The sequence below is a fragment of the Diadema setosum genome, chromosome 13 (assembly GCF_964275005.1).
Source record: "Diadema setosum chromosome 13, eeDiaSeto1, whole genome shotgun sequence".
NCBI lineage: Eukaryota > Metazoa > Echinodermata > Echinoidea > Diadematoida > Diadematidae > Diadema > Diadema setosum.
The window spans coordinates 9,433,901-9,449,379 of record NC_092697.1 but is presented as its reverse complement, the minus strand read 5'-3'; the positions used below and the strand labels follow the sequence as shown (position 1 = coordinate 9,449,379).

The following is a 15,479-nucleotide window of genomic DNA, read 5'->3' as shown; positions in this document are numbered from 1 at the left end:
GAGCTTCACGCTTCGGTTAGCAGGAAGCAGCAAACTGACCAACGAGATCACTCTGGTCGTTGTTAGGGGCGGAACCTATCTGTGGCGCTCAATCCAAATTTTCGAACCAGTTTCTGCTTCGTTGAAACGCCAAAAAACATGGCTCAGAAAAACGCTATTTTTTGGTCTTTCCTTTGATCATTTTGCTTCAAAATTTCGACAGATGATAGAAAACAGGTTAGACTCCAATAATTCATCAAAATCAGAAAATCATAAGTTTTGACCAATTTTAATGCTCTGACTTCAAACTCGATTTTCACGGCTTCGACCGTGCGCGACTTTAGGACCTTTTTGTTGTAGCGGGTCACATATGTTTTGATAGACTTGATGGAAAGTTGTTCTGGGCTTGAAAGAGAGTGAGACAGAAATGTCTTGGAAATGTACTCAGAGAGAACGACAGTTCAAATTGTTGTATTTGCAACCAAATAACATCTATGATTGTCTTTCAAAGAGGGCAAAATACCAAGTCTTGATTGAGATGAAAACTTGTTGTTAATGTTCTTTCTAATGAAATGTTGAATATGAGGTTAGTATATGTTAAAAAGCAAATTTTCTGGGTAATCCAATATAAATGCTCGAAATTAGAGTTATGTATTCAGTACAGGATTAATTTTCGCCTAAACACTGTACGCCAATTTTCTCTCTCTCTTCTCTCTTTAAAACACAACAACAACTGCACCAGTAAATGGAGATATACTGTATGCTACCAATATAATTATGTCTTGGTCTTTCTTCTGCATTTGCTCCATATGAGAAGCAAAGTGCTGTGTTTCCAGCTCCAACCCATCGTTTCCTTTGTCTTCCAGAATTGTAATCCGATCTCGATGCTGGGATGCCTCGCTTGTGATCGACGCTGGCTCCTCATTCGTCTTCAATGACGGCGCCATAGCAACAATGGAAATACATGAAGAAGATGCACTTAATACCATTCAGCTTCTGGATTGAATGTTGACTGACGCTTTTTGAAAGTTGGATTGGTATGGTGCCAGTTACGAAACTGTCTTAATAATACACTGCCCTTGCTGAGCAATCCCTATCGCGGCCAGTTCTCTTCAGCTTCAGATGTTTGATGCATACGCCATATGAAATGCATGGGACTGTCTGCAGGGAACCCGTATCTCTCTCTGTCCTTCACAAAGTGGAAAACATACGCCACATTCTTTGCATGGGACTGTACACAAGAAATGCATGGTTTTGTACCTTTGACAATCTGTGATCACTGCATTATGTGGAAATCTGTAGGTAAAGCCATTTGTTAAATCATGCCATATTTTCTGAGACTTCATGACTTCTTTCAGACTGGATAGTTTTCCAATTTCCCTTTACTTCAGATGTGCAATTGCGGACAAGAGAAATACCGGTAAATAATTCTTTCGTATTACTTCAATTTGCCCTTGTTATTTTGACTGCATGTAAAGTTGTGCCCCCACAGGCCCATATCACATTACAGGTATTACAGTTTTGGGGTAATGTGATGGGTAGTATTTGACTGTTGTTGACCAATTTGATATCATATTGACATTTTATGAATTTGTTGGAACAAAGCTCGTTCTTGACGACCAGAGAGCTTACCTCAAAACTGACCCAACATAGCAACAGTTATATACCTCATATGTAGATTCCTCTCATCTGATTGGTTAAAAGTGGAGTCATGAAAATAGCTGTGCCCCATTTTTGATCAAAATGACGTCATGATTTACTGTGCCCGGGGCATAGAATCAACTGTGCCCTGTAAATAGGTTTGGAGACAGTCGCAACCCCGTACACATAGATCACTCATATGTACGCACCAATGATACGACCGCCGCGCTGTCGATCAGCGTTGGTTACGAGTGCTGTAAAAGAGACGAGAATCTATAGTTTCGGTATCTATATTTCGGAATCTATATTTTCGGTATATAAAACAAATAATGACAGCTTGATATTTGGGGCACAGTTAAAATTATGTAGGCCCTCGGTGATGTGAAAACCATAACTACGCCCTCAGCTTCGCTTCGGGCATAGTTATGGTTTTCACATCACCTTGGTCCCATAATTTTAACTGTGCCCCTCATAGCAGTCATTATTTGTATACTATTGAATAAGCTGTCCTTTTCATGAGGTTTTTTTGTTTGTTTGTTCAATACAAAGTTATCAAGTAACTTCTCATTCACAAACTCAACAGCATGCAGAAATACATCCACGCCAAGTTGCGGGCAGTCTTTCCTGTGTTACATCATTGCGTTCTTACCAGATTCACTTCACTGTGCATCGTGTCGTTGCAATCTGTAATAGCTGCACGTTGTAGATACATGTATGTACCCATTACATAGATCTGTTATGTAATCTTACTAGGTGCATCCATGAATGTGGGAGGCAGCTCATGTATTTATACATGTATATGGTTGTTGATAAACCTCACACAGCTGTTCTGTCAGATTTGTAGTCCTCAAGAAAAGAAATACCAGTGAATTTGATTACAGGCTTGGCCTATTGCTTATAAACCACAGCCATGGTCTGTACATTGTGCCAGTTGGGCCAAATTTGGGTGATTATCTTTCATGTAATATCATGCAGCAAGTGTGCTATAGACTGTGAGACTTTTCTCTTCAAGATTTGTTTTTCCAGCCAAAGCTGTGATTGGACCGTACCCCAGCTCTCCTCCCAAGGGAGTACAACTTGCAGGAATATAAATTCATCAAGAAGTCGATGGAAATATTCAAGTTTTAGAATTGGAAGTATGGGAAACCAAGTGGCATGTGGGCATTCTCGATATTAAAGAAATCATGTGTATGCTGTCTGATTCTTGGACAGACAACTGCTTTTGGGGGAAAGAAAGCATCAGTGTTTATTCCCAGGTCTCATTTTTATAAAAGGTGTTGTGATAGCAATTCTTGCTAGAAAGGCAATTTCTTTTGTAGTCACAGCCAGTCAGAAAGCAGTATTCTTGTTATTGTCATGACATTCTTATGAAATGGAGCAAATTCTTTATTAACTCGTCGAGGACGGGCTGATTTTGCTGTAACACGCATTTTCCATAGACACCTGCCCGAGTATACTCAGGACTCGTCTTCAACAGGTTAAATGGAGCCCTGGTACTGCATTACATGAACATGTACATGTAGTACAGTTGTATCAGAGCTCCCTTCCCTTCCCTTTCAAATCACCAGATTGTGTTTGCAGATGATTGTTGTGTTAAATGGCATGCCGAAATGCAGCTGAAATGACTGTGTGTATCTATGAGCAAAGCTGCAGAAAGCATTTGCTGGCTTTCCTTTTATCTCTGTTTGAGTTTTTCTCAAGGCATTGTTTTATCGTTATAAGGACCTTAGGGTGTCATTTAGGAGTGTAATGTCACAATCGGGCTTTGAAAAGCAGATTGTGGTATAGTAGCTACATCGGGACTTAATGTTTTTAGAGCTTTAATCACCTTTTCTCAGGTCTCTATATCCATCATGAGGGGAAAAAAATGCTTAATTTTTTTTTTTTTTTTTTTTTTTTTTTGCCTTATAGGTATCACTAGGTTAAAGATAGTGTTATCTTTTTACCTGTAAATAATTTTTTTAAAGGGTATCTGTTGAGAAAAAGATATTGCAAAGTAAATGATCATTTATTATTATCATTATTCTTTTAGAGTAGAAACTCAAGAGGGCAAAGTTATTTTGCCTGACGGCTGTGAAACAAAAACAGCAAATACTGTATACGCCATATATTTCACGAGTCTGAATTTTCGCGATTTGGGAATTCATGACAATTTTGCGAGTGGTTAAATTCGCGACCATGGGGTCCTGTACTGAACGGAAAGACGTACATGCATACGTCACATTCACATCGGGATCAGAGTCAATACTTTTGCGTGTCTGTAATTTCGCAAATAGCACCCGACTCGCGAAATTCACGAAAATAAAAATCTCGCGAAATATTCGGCGTATACAGTAACACTCTAGGGAGGAAAATGTCATAAACAAAATCATGCAGGTTAGTCCATAATGCCAGGTGGTATCGCACAGGAATGTTAAATTTCCTGTCATTTTTTTTCTTTTTTTTTTAGTACTGCCAGTAGCTCTCTCTTCTGCAGCATTCTTTCATTTTGTTTTAGAGAAGTCACTGTTTTCACCTTTGACAGAAACTTTTTGTGTGTGTGTTTTTAGCCTCATTTTGCTCAAAGATTACTCGGAAGACACAAAGTTCTTATACACCCTCCTGAGAGGACAAGGTAAATTCCTCAAGGTGAAATGCGAGAATAATCATAATATTATGCGTAGAGCAAACAAAATTGGAATAAGCACAACTGTTTATTGTTAACACTGCTGAGAGGCATTTTATTTGCTGGATTTTATATGTCTTAAATATTGACATCATCAAATTCTATTCCAATGTGCAAACTGCTACAAATTTGCAAATCTGTGATCAGGTTAGAATAATGGCAGTTTACAGAGATTGTGTTGCATATATTACACTGTATACGTCCAACATTTCACGATGTTCTTATTTTCACAAATTTCGCAAGTCGGGTGCTATCCGTGAATTTAAAAACTCACAAAAATATTAACTCTGATTCCGGCATAAATGTAATGTGCACGCATACATTTCTGTGATCAGTACTGTACTCTGCAATCGCAAACCCACCACTCGCCAAATTGTTGGGAAGTCCCAGATCGTGAAAATGTAGACTTGCTATTTGTGGCATATAAAGTATTTGGGGGTATTTATTTGGGGAGATGATTATTTAAGTGGATGCAGCAGGCAATTCAATTGCAAACTACATAATCATGGAGCCTATATGTGCCAGATTTTGTCTGCATATTGGTAGTCTCAGTTCAGACCCTGATCTTTTTAGTGTTCTGTTTTGTTTTGTTTTGTTTTATTTTTTTCTGGGTAGGTAATCGCAATCATATGTCAGTGGGAAGGCAGGACGGTAGTATACTGTGTGTAGTCTAAGATGTAAATACCCTGGTATGGCCTGACTGTTTGGTAAGGTCAGTAAGGTCAGACCACAAGGTATGATCGAAGTTTATTTGTCCTATTCAAGGTGGCGTTTGAGAAATTTGAAATACGGTAAGGTGGTTTACCCTAAACTCTCCCTGGTGGATTGTGGTGAATGTATTGGCATTAAATGTCAAAACAATAGAGATCATGTAACTTAAGTGATGAAGTTGTGTTAATCCCAGCTGTATCGAAATGATAGGATCGTCACATTCCGATGCCTATGTCAGTTTGTTACAGTGCCTCCAGTTTCTGTGGGAAAAAAGGCAAGAGCTCGGCAAGTTATGGTGAGGTAGAGGGGTACAAGAGCTGATGATACGAGAAGAATGGCCAGATGTAAAGCTCACATGAGAGATTGTAATTGCATTGCTTCCCAAAACATGTTGCCTTACCGATTTGCCACACTTGAGTGTAATTTGGTGTACTGGCATTTTGTTACGTATGTGATCATGACCAGTTATTTGCTGCATGTAACGTGTGTCTCGTTTTGCTATAATAAAAGTCATGCCCAAGGCACAGGCGGGAGAATATACATTGTACATTGTATTTTAGAAGTCTGAAGTCTTTTTCTTCGCACAGTTTTACGTGCCATCTTAATTAATCCTGCACCTCAAAACAAACAAAAAGTCACCAGACATGAATTTTTAGTTAAGACCATATTCTGAAAGAGCAGACTTTAAGCTTTAAAATGATGTATAACTCAAATCAAATGGACTCTCCTAACCTATCAAAATATTGGAAAGAAAGCACAAACTCAGGAAAAGTGTGAACTGAGAAAAGAGGCTCTGAAGTACAGTGTCTATTCAAGCGCTTAATCTTTACCAAACCGTGCTGGCTGTGCGATGAATGGGACAAAAAACAGGAAGTAAAACACCAGAGTAACAACAAAAAAGGGATTATCCAATGAAAGTGAAATTAAGCATGCCTCATTAACACATTCTGTCCATAATTAATGCCAACTTTCAAAGCAGTAGCACTATCCTTTCAAAAGTTATTAGAGTTGAAAGTGAAGAGTGTGGACAAGGTTTTTCAGAAATGAAAAAGGGATTCTAAAGACACACCTAATCACACTATTCTACCAAAAATGTTCGAGATAAACTGCTAAAAAACACACTTTCCTGCCCGTTTTATGATACCAAATTTTAGCATAATGTAAAAGAAGATCTGCTCTTTCAGAAAATATGAAAAAGTCATGTTCGGCTAGGTTAACCCATTTCACTTATTTTCAGTCCTCACGCAAAATCAGTGTGTGCGACTTCGTTCGTTTTGAGGTGCACGGTCACATATGTAGTATTTGGTAATCTTCCCTTGCTTATCACAGGACCCTAAGTATGTTAACATTTTTTATGTGGCTGTAGCAAATATTGATATAACTTCTGTTTCTTCACAAAAATTGACATGAGCCACTATTGGCAACATTAATCTTGAAGCACACAAATGCTTACAAGATTTTTTTTTCTGTATTCTTTAAGATTTACTTAATACTATGAAAACCATGAAAAAAGTATCAAGTCACACATACACACAAATATACAGGTATCATGCATTCAACGTGTAGACATGCATTCATACACATATAAATTTCATTAACAGAAGGCTTTAAAATCATTCACAGAATCATTCTTTCTTTTCACACAAAATCTTTATTACAAAATAGTACAATTTGTACAATCTCTGGTCTATACAAAAAATAAGCACCACTTATAGCTTTATGGTGAAATATTATGTACATATTCCATGCCGTCCAGTCATCATGTTCAACAACTTTTTCAAAGCTATTGTAGTCCGATTGGGGCAGATAAGTGAAAACACTTCAACATATGAATACAAGAATGTGCACCAAATCATTCACAAAACTCCAAGGAGAGAATAACACCAACTTGAAACTGAATACAGCTGTATTAATGATTGTGAAAGATGAAAACAAATTTGAACTAAACTCCCTGAAACAGAAACAAAAAGTTTCTCGACCTGAATATTTTGTCTTCTGCGAAAATTCCACAAAAGTATTCTTTATATTTTTATGACAGTATGCACCTGTGGTCTCGTTTCCACCTTTTCTCAGGCATCACAGTATGACAAAAGTATCCCCAACATATTTGTTTTAAAATTGCACATCCATTCCATCTGACATTCAAGCATGAGAAACTCGTCGAGTTTAATTGTGCAAATACTTTCAACCAATATAGGTAAAAAGATAGAAACTTGATTTACATTGCTCTAGGAGCAGGAAATGCCATATTCACACTATTTACAGTTTAGAGGCAAGATCTGTGGGTAGAAATGATTTTCAGGTAAGAATAATCACTTAACATCTAAAATGGAAAGGTAAGAAAATAATTTTCCTTCAATCAAAAAAAAAAAGGGGGGGGGGGAAATCTACACAATCACTCAAAGGTGGTTAAAATAATGGCATCCCAGTCAAACAATCCAACAAATGAACACACCTGCTAGGCACTTAGAAGAAATGGACTTAAAAACACCTTTTTCCATGACATATGTCACAATAAAATGACAATTAAAAACATGTCATATGGATTCGGTTAAAGGCTTATTCAACACAGACATATTCTTTTAAATATAAGATCACACACAATGAATATCATTGGCTATTGCTTTACACAGAGGCACAGGCAGTGGTTCTATACAATTAAAGTACGAGATACAATAGTGAGGTTGATAAGGGCAGTGCAGCTATCTGCTTATTTCTGTGAGAGATGTTTAATCACTCATTTCCTTTTCTAAATTGTCTGACAGGAGGCAGTAGTGATGCTTGCGTGAGAAATGGGTCTGCGGAAACAAACTTTTCTCAATCACGTTTTTTGCACTACAACTACCATGAGAAAGAGAACAGGAACACCAGCACTGCTCAATTTTAGTGTCACTCCATCATCGATTATGAAGCTACACTATAATTTAAAACTGCATTATATTACTAGGAACGCTAGAACGTAAGGGCATCCACACAGTCCTTATAGGGACATTAGCATCTGACAGATAACAGCATAGTAATGCTGTACATAGTGCTCCTTTCACAGAGTGCACAGTACCATCAGAAGGTTCATGCAGCAAATTTTCATAGTACTCTTTCTTCAAAAAGTAACATCTTATCGTGTACATTCATGACCGAGAATGCTAAAATGGCACACTGATGCATACAGGTTGATTCATGTGTGATATACATGTAAACATCACGCTATTAACCCAACAGTTCCTAGCTTTTAGTTAGCTCTTGGCGGCATTATCATCTCGAAACATTTTGTGAAAGAATCTCCAACTGGTTAGCACTGTCTATGAGAGAGCTCACTTGACCGTGACATAAAATGCTGATTACACGAAAGAGGGGCAAGATATTCTCTCATATTGCAGATCCAACAAAGGTTGCTTCATAATTACACATGCTTTTGGCAGCATCTTGGGGCCTCTCAACACACAGAACTTGCCCTTTACCACCAGCGAACAAAAAGCAAGCAACAGCTAATTTTGAAATGTCCAATCAGAAGGTAGCATTTGAAGGTGAAGCATGATTGACTTGAATCAACTCAATGTCAATCCTCTTCCTACCAGGGTCCCCAAATGCTTCTTGCCTAAGCATGCAAATAAAAAATAATAATTTCAGATTCACTTCCTACATTATCATAACCAGTGCATATGCTTCTCCATAAAATGGAGGAATACATCTTACAAAGGAAACTCTTTGTAGTAAACATGTCATTTTTACTCTGAATGGAAAACAAGGCAGTGGTATGAGCAAGGTGAGTTAAGGCAATAAGGACAGGCACTAGAGTAAGGCAAAGTTTGCAGTGGGGAGAAGGAATGTGGGCTGGGTGATGGAAAGAAAGGGGAACATACGGATATGATTAATGGAATGTTTCCGACATGAGGGTGACAAATCCTGTAGCACTCTTTAAAAAAAGAAAGGTAGAGGGCAATTAACAGCTTGTTGTGTAGTCCTCTTGATTTCTGATTTTGTTTGGGGGTTGGATTTTAAACCTGTTATTTCTTTTGAGCTGATAATCACACGAAATGAATATCAACTCGAGATCATGACTGGGAAAGCCACAAGATTATTTCTAAGATCAACGCATTCAAAACTCCTTCATCTGCCTGAAGGCAGAATGCTTCAGAAGCTCGACCGCAGAAGGGCGGGCGCTAGGCGTCGATTCCAGGCAACGGAGAGCGATGTCACGCAGTGCTGGGTCAAGCGTTTCGGGCATGGGAGGTGGGCCATTGGCACTCGCGATCTGAAATGAAATGTAAAGGATGACATGCATGCACTGATTAATGAGTTCTTTCAATAGCAAGATAGCAGTGATTAAAATCTTGTGGCTGAATAAAATCTTCATAGATATCAATACTTCCTTTGGTAACATGTTGAAAATCTAGATAATTATTGCTCAATACAAATGCAATAGACATGTTATCTTTTCTTCTTTTTTTTTTTTATATGACTGTATAATGTCTTTTAACACTGTAATCAAAATGCAGCATGGGTTCAATAAACTTTTTGGGTCACTTGATGCTTACGACCTTTTTTGTGTACATGACACATTCCTTCTTGTTTACAGAAATGCACTTTTGATCATGTTACACAGAATCCATGCCTTCTTTTGTTTCAGTTATGTTCACATTGTAGATTTGCATTCCTATTTGTTTACAGAATGACCCCTGTAGATTCACATTCCTACTTGTTTATGCTATGATCCTTGTAGATTTAAATTCCCACCTGTTCAAAAAATCTATTTGTTTTCTCACAAAGCACTGCAAAATCAGGAAGGAGTGCCATTGAATGGAGACTATCAAAAAATCAATAACTCTTTCTCTCTGAACAGGTGCATCTTTGAATTCTGTTTCATTCAAGAATCTATTTTTATCTGATTAACAATAAACAGAGTGCTCCTTCACAGTCAAAAATAGCAATGCAATACAAAATATTATATTCTTGTCTTTCTTTCTGTTTTGTTCTGTTTTGTTTGTTTTTGTTTTTGTTTTTGTTTTTTGGTAATAGCAAAACTGTCATTTTGACATTTGTTCTGATGTGCAGTCTAATACAACAACATCTCCCAAACCTTAAAAAAGGCACAAAAAACTTGAACATTGCCAAAGTGTTAAAAGAACATTATGAACATTGTGACAGACTGCCAACAAATTACTGTGACCTTGCTTAAACCCACCTTGAACAGCAACTGGAGGTGGTTTGATATTTCACTGGCGTTCCACGGCGGCTTCGTCGTACACATCTCAATGATGCAGCAACCCAGGCTCCAAATGTCACAGCTCCGACCGTACTGCTCACCCCGTAGCACCTATTGGAACATCACAAGATAAACAGAGAAAACAGAATAGGATGAAACACTGCCATTTTTTTTCTCAAACAACCAATAACTGTTGCTCAATCTCCTTTCAAAGTAAATTTGTCGATGTTTGTTAGCATATTTTTCAAAGAAAAAAAAAAAGAACTACAAGAAATCCATGGTTATCTTGACAGCTAAGAATGAAGAATGTTCAGAAATTTCACATTTTCCTCATGTACATCTTCACTCTACCAAACCTTTCCAAACCTTTCCTAAACTTTTCACTATACAAATCCATCCATACCCGTCAACATTGTGTATACTCTTGGTGGTAATTTCTGGCACATTCCACATGGAAGAGATGAATAAGATGCTTACCTCTGGAGCCATGAATGCGATGGTGCCGAGGAATTGACCTTTGAACTCGTCTGTCCTGGTGATCTCAGCATTCATCTTGGCCGCTGTGCCCAGATCAGCTATCCTCAGGTGGTGGCCAGTGCTGTCAAGCAGTAAGTTGGCCCCTGAACCATCACAAAACAACATGACACAAAATTTATTAACAGTCAAATATAATGTGATGCACTTGATGGAGAATACCATCACTTTCACTGTGCTACAACATAAGAAAGAAAAACTTTTACAATTACTTTTGCATCTTATGATCTTTTACTCAGCAATATCAAATTACATTAAATTCTATTGTAGTCACATAATAATCATTACTCAATTTTAAACTATGCACAAAGAATGTTAGATCATACTGCATGACCAGCTTCTTTAAATATATGCACATCTCTTAATACAAAAAGAACGATAAGAAGTTTGATTAGAATCTAAAAAAGGAAAATTATTGTCTTTGATTTTTTTCCAACTCACCTTTGAGGTCTCTGTGGATGACCCTGTTGTCATGGAGATAGGCCAGACCAAGGCACACCTGGTGGATGTACCGGGTGGTGACCACGCTGGAGAAGGCGCCGTAGCTCCGCAGCAGCATGGAGACGGAGCCACCGGGCATCCACTCCACAAAGACGTTGAAGTGGCCGTCATACTGCGTCGCCCCCATGAGGCGGACGATGTGCGGGTGGTCAAATGTCCCCATGAGCTTGATCTCCTTGCAGATGTCCTCCATGGTCTTGTCCTGCTCGTCCGCGCTGTTCCGGTAGAAGGAGATCTGGGGGAAAGTGGAAGCAAAACAGAAATGATGTAATGTGATGTAAATTTCTGTTATGACTAGACTAGACATACATAGTTGTATTGGCAGCAGTAGTAATATTACCAAAAGCAGAATCAATATAATTGCTAACAGTAGTAATAGTAGCAGCTAAAGTTGTCAAGTATGAAGAACTTCATTTTGCATTACTGCTCCAACTTGCCATGAGAATGTGCAAATATAACCACAATCGACCCCTTTCAAATCGGTCATCACATTTTCTTACCTGTTTGACTGCCATCAGGGTCCCCGTCGAGACGTCTCTGGCCATGTAGCAGGTGGAGAATGCACCTGTCCCCAAGAGGGCGCCCTTTACCCATTCCTGGTTCTCCCTGTACTGCTTTGTAATGCAGTCCACAGCATCCCCTCCCTCCTATAATGGAAAAAAAAGTAAATATCTAACCCTTTAAGATTGTGCACAAATTTCTAGAGTCAATATTCGAAAACACAATAGGTCTGTTTATATAAAAAAACCACTACGCTTTAACAGTGTACATTCACAACATGGATATAATCATACATACTTACATGGATAACCATGGCACCCATTGCATGATGTCATATCCCTAATTATATGGCTCACAGGAAACAAAGTTGTGATTTTGAATTAAAGTTCTGAATGCAAAGCTACAAGAACAAGGAAATTCTGGCTAAAACATTTCGCCAATACTAGGGGAGTTAAGTCAGTATGAATGTCACTGAATCTTTTAACATCTTGCCCTGCCAAGACCTCAAAATGGTGTTGAGAAAAGTCATGCTTCAAATGTGTGGAGCACACGTAGATTAATATACACCGAAGATTTCATGATAAACTTGCTTTGTGCAGCTTCACGAAGAAAGAATAAGACAAGCTGTTCTCTATCAACCATTATGTAAGTATTGTAAGTATTGGTTGGGCTAGAGCTCAATGAAAACAGTTTATGCTAGCACTTAACAGCGATATGACCCTAGAATGCAAGCATACCTGGTGTTGAATGCGAACGATGATTTCCCCCTTGGTCGTCTGAAGACCAGGAACCTGAGGGAGCACTCCCTGACTGTGCATGGATGCTTCCATGGCAACCGCCAGTGCCTCCGCCTCCTCAGCCTCCACCGCATCCTTGCACTTCTTGGAGCCGACGCCCGGCAACTGGAAGTTGAACGGGGATGAGTTCTTGGGGGTCTGTGCCACCTCTGATTTGAACGTGATGGGATTGTCGTGGGGCGTTGTCGGGGATGCTGTGAGGTCCGAGAGATCGCTGACGTTTGTGCAGTGTGTGCTGCAGTTACCCCTCTGCTCATCTTCAGTCGAGGGTGTCCTTCCCCTGGGAGTCTGCGGTTGTGACCGTGCGCCATCCTCTTCCGGCAGATCTACGCACTCTGCCCCGCAGGCTTCTGGCGATGGATTGCGCAGATGGTAGAGCACTCCGCTGCGTCTGCCATCTTTCTCGTCCCTCTCTTGGACGCCATCCTCCCGGTCTTCCTTCGTTCTCTCCCCGCCTGATGCACAACTTTCCTCCAGGTCTCGCTCTGCCTCCTCCATGGAAGACTCATACTCCTCAAGGACTTTCCTCAGGCGACGCAACATCCGCGTGCCAACCTCCGTTGACTCCAGCGTCCTCATCATGTCACAAATCTTTGCAAATGCTGCAGAGTTGCTGACCAAAATCTTTGCCACCGTGATGAAGACCCTCTTGGCAATCTTGCATATCCTGATGTGCTGGTTATTGAGGTAGGAGGATAGGCAGGTTGCTATGGAAACGAGACACTCCACTTTGCTTTCCATCTCGAGTTCAGAGGCGCTGTCACTCAGCACAAAGCGGTCCGGAAAGTCAGTGAAGACTCTCTCGAGCACATTCAGTCGCCCCAGGATGCGTTGCCATGACGAATCATCCAGTGTAATCTGGATGTCACTGATGAGGCAGGAGAGGACGTAGTCCAGACCTCCGATTCCAATGCACCCTGAGATGAAAAAAGTGGGGAGAGAAAAGTTTTACTACAACGTAATATCCTGTTGAAAAATGATTCACCACTTCTTGATAAAACAAGCAGAGTTTTACTGTACCAAATTTCTTGCAGTTCAGAAAATACCTGTTCCTGTCTTTTGTTTTTTTTTATTTGCTTGACTCATTTTATGTTTTAGTTCTGTATCCTTTCTTTGTGTTAACAAGCACATGACAACATCAAACCCCTGACATATCTGAGGAATGTGGGTGGATCTACCAGAGGAATCATCAACATTTTCCACATTTTGATATCATTCTCTTCTTTTAACATCTCATCTTTCTTTATCCTTTCATTCCATTTTCTCCTTCCTTCCCTCCCTCCTTTCAGGAATGGGATAGATGAACGGAGAGGATGGCAGTTGATGAGGAAGTCTAGGTGGTCCCTACCTGAGCAGGAGAGTTCTTTGCTGATGGCCAGCTCACCGGCGTCCCCTCTGGCCAGCTCCAACATGGCCGACACTGACAGCTGAGCCGTTCGCCTGTGGTCAAGATTAAGATCAAGATGATGGCAATCTTTTCATGCCCACAATACACCCAAATGAGGCATACAGGACCCTAAGATGATTGGATTGTTCAGCCTCATAGCTCTTTCGGAACTACTTTCCTGAAACAGTATTGGCATCTTATACCATTAATCTCCAAGTGACTTCCATTCAGTTAAGAGCTTATTGTTTGAAGCTAGTATAGCAACCTTATATCTGTATGGTACACCTGAACTTTTTATTTCTAGTGCCATGCAAATGACATGAGAGAGTAAATGAATACGACTTGAGTGGTTTATTTGTTATCTTTTATTTTCATTTAATGTACTGGTGGCTATGAAATTTCTTGAATTGCAACTGCATGTTTCTAAAATAGCTTTTCACTATTAAATAGGATTTACTGAATATTTCAAGTCCATAGTCGCTACTCGGAAAGGAGTAGTAGTTTTACTCACCTGTTCCCATCGGCACATTTCACCAAGATGGCTGCCATGACAGGCTGCAACCATACCCTGAGCTGAGCTTGTTGATCCTCACTGCTACAGTGGACACACATTAGCAATGTCCGTAGGGCTCTCTGAAATATCATTAGACACCACAACAATTAAAGAATACACTTCCAACTATTCTTTCTTTCTTTTCTTTTTTATTACATGTAACTGTAAATCTTGTGCACAATATCTTGTTACTATGTACCATTCAATAATTGCGCAGCTGGCTTTGATTAAATTACCTACTTGATGGAGATTTAGAAACTGCCTTCACATTAAAGCCTTTGGCAAAGTTTTCATTAGTAAATTGATTGCAAGCAATGAAGAACTAACAGAACTAAACAAAAATGGAAGGACAGAAAATAGAATACTGCTCTGGCACAACCACTGCTGCAGCAGTAAGTCCCCCTTCTTCTGATTCAAATTTCAGCACATTTGGTAGCATCAGACATATAATGCATCAAACTATAATGACATTCAGGATAAAGTTGCATGTGATAAAGCAATGTATGCTGATAAGTCAAAGTGAGTGTTATTTGTTGTTCCTAGGATGCTCACAGACACTTGAGAAAGGGAGAGCCCACTAAATCACTGCCCATGTAGAGGTGACTCACCAGTGCTGCTACGTAGACCTTGTACACGGGATCGGAGCACGCCATCGCAACCATGTCAAAGCCTGCCTCCATGGTGAGAAGCTCCGCCTGGAAGCGCTCCTCGCACACCTCTGCCCCATGGGGATCGCGCACCTGGCTGTCGGCCCGCTTCAGTTTGGCGGACAGGATCTGGTTCAGGCTGTGCAGGGCATTCTCCCGCAGGCCCCAGTCCCGCGAGAACATGGACTGCACAAGTCCGTTCTCTTCAAAGGCCTGCAACGAGAGATGGTGACATCATTAAGAAGAGAAACACAGAAAAAGTTGCTCTTTCACTCTATGCAAAAAAAACAACAACAACAAAACTAAACTAAACTAAACAACAAACAAGTTCTTTGTAACACTTTGAACATAAGCAAAAAA

The 15,479-nt window shown here is 39.7% G+C and overlaps 2 protein-coding genes across 2 annotated transcripts in view; one reads left to right on the top strand and one right to left on the bottom strand.

Annotated features, from left to right (window-relative positions):
* LOC140236975 (NAD kinase 2, mitochondrial-like) overlaps positions 1-1,003 on the top strand; it is a 10,864-nt gene extending 9,861 nt beyond the window's left edge. Inside the window, exon 8 of the mRNA XM_072316922.1 lies at positions 846-1,003. Within this exon, the coding sequence (XP_072173023.1) occupies positions 846-984 (139 nt within the window). The 3' untranslated portion in view covers positions 985-1,003. The remainder of the gene's footprint in view (positions 1-845) is intronic.
* Positions 1,004-6,641: 5,638 nt separating this feature from the next.
* The window catches only part of LOC140237154 (mitogen-activated protein kinase kinase kinase 1-like), a 28,841-nt gene continuing 20,003 nt past the window's right edge, over positions 6,642-15,479 (bottom strand). Inside the window, exons 10-18 of the mRNA XM_072317095.1 lie at positions 15,081-15,332; positions 14,431-14,552; positions 13,881-13,972; positions 12,473-13,449; positions 11,735-11,881; positions 11,175-11,469; positions 10,677-10,819; positions 10,179-10,310; positions 6,642-9,248 (exon numbers count right to left, since the gene is read on the bottom strand). Of these exons, the coding sequence (XP_072173196.1) occupies positions 9,093-9,248; positions 10,179-10,310; positions 10,677-10,819; positions 11,175-11,469; positions 11,735-11,881; positions 12,473-13,449; positions 13,881-13,972; positions 14,431-14,552; positions 15,081-15,332 (2,316 nt within the window). The 3' untranslated portion in view covers positions 6,642-9,092. The remainder of the gene's footprint in view (positions 9,249-10,178; positions 10,311-10,676; positions 10,820-11,174; positions 11,470-11,734; positions 11,882-12,472; positions 13,450-13,880; positions 13,973-14,430; positions 14,553-15,080; positions 15,333-15,479) is intronic.